At 34.1% G+C, this 823-nt stretch overlaps 1 protein-coding gene across 1 annotated transcript; it reads left to right on the top strand.

Moving 5' to 3' along the window:
- Window positions 1-19: 19 nt before the first annotated feature.
- LOC107885735 lies at window positions 20-490 on the top strand. The gene has a single exon (XM_016809410.2). It carries the CDS (start codon window positions 126-128, stop codon window positions 474-476), a length of 351 nt encoding a protein of 116 aa, XP_016664899.1. The 5' UTR covers window positions 20-125; the 3' UTR covers window positions 477-490.
- Window positions 491-823: the final 333 nt, after the last annotated feature.

The following is an 823-nucleotide window of genomic DNA, read 5'->3' as shown; positions in this document are numbered from 1 at the left end:
CATAATGGCAATAAAACGTAAAAAATATAATATATATAATAAATAATTTGATTATTTTTCAGATAAATATAAGAAGAAAAATATAATAATAACAAAACAAAATATATAAAACCGTATAATACACCATGAGCAATCAAACACCACTGTCGGCGGAGTACCCACTAACACTACAAGCAATTGATTTCTTTGAAAAACTTAGAGATGAATTATTAAACGGCCCTCACCACCAATATATAAGACGGAATAGAATTTGTGTAGGATGTTTTAAACTACATGTCAGAGAAGCGAACAGAAAAATGAGTATGCCGTTGAACCCGTACGTATTAAACAGGGCAATGATACCTGTTACGGCGTTTATACACGCGGTAATAAATCAACCGAACGCAGAGAGATCGGTGTGTGTAGAAGTGGGGGAGATACTACAAGATGTTATTGCTCGACGGATTATTTCGGTTAATCACTTATTCGAAGAATAAAAAAAAAAAAAAAACAAACGGGAAAAAAATATATATAATAATAATAATATACATATATAAAAAATTTAAATGTTATGAGTGTTTATTTCTAGTTCACAGATCCGTTTCTTCATAGTGGATTTCGAGTTCACTATGATGAACAAAACCGAAATATTATTGGTATCCGGCGCCATATCAAACAGCTTAAACAAATATAAACCAGAAAAACTGGAAGGGAGCCCTCTTGTGTTGACACAGGACAATAAGCTAAGGAGGTTCCGGCGCCGTGATCTAAGCAAGGTCGTGCAAAGTATCAAAAGGGTATTCAGGGATAAGCCAAGCTTGACCGCACCATTGTTGGACCAATT

The sequence above is a fragment of the Acyrthosiphon pisum genome, unplaced genomic scaffold (genome assembly GCF_005508785.2).
Source record: "Acyrthosiphon pisum isolate AL4f unplaced genomic scaffold, pea_aphid_22Mar2018_4r6ur Scaffold_10554;HRSCAF=11161, whole genome shotgun sequence".
Classification (NCBI taxonomy): domain Eukaryota; kingdom Metazoa; phylum Arthropoda; class Insecta; order Hemiptera; family Aphididae; genus Acyrthosiphon; species Acyrthosiphon pisum.
This window is presented reverse-complemented; position numbering and strand designations above follow the sequence as displayed.

Coding starts and splice junctions, on each gene's coding strand:
- LOC107885735 (XM_016809410.2), top strand. CDS start 126: ATGAGCAATCAAACACCACTGTCGGCGGAGTACCCACTAACACTACAA.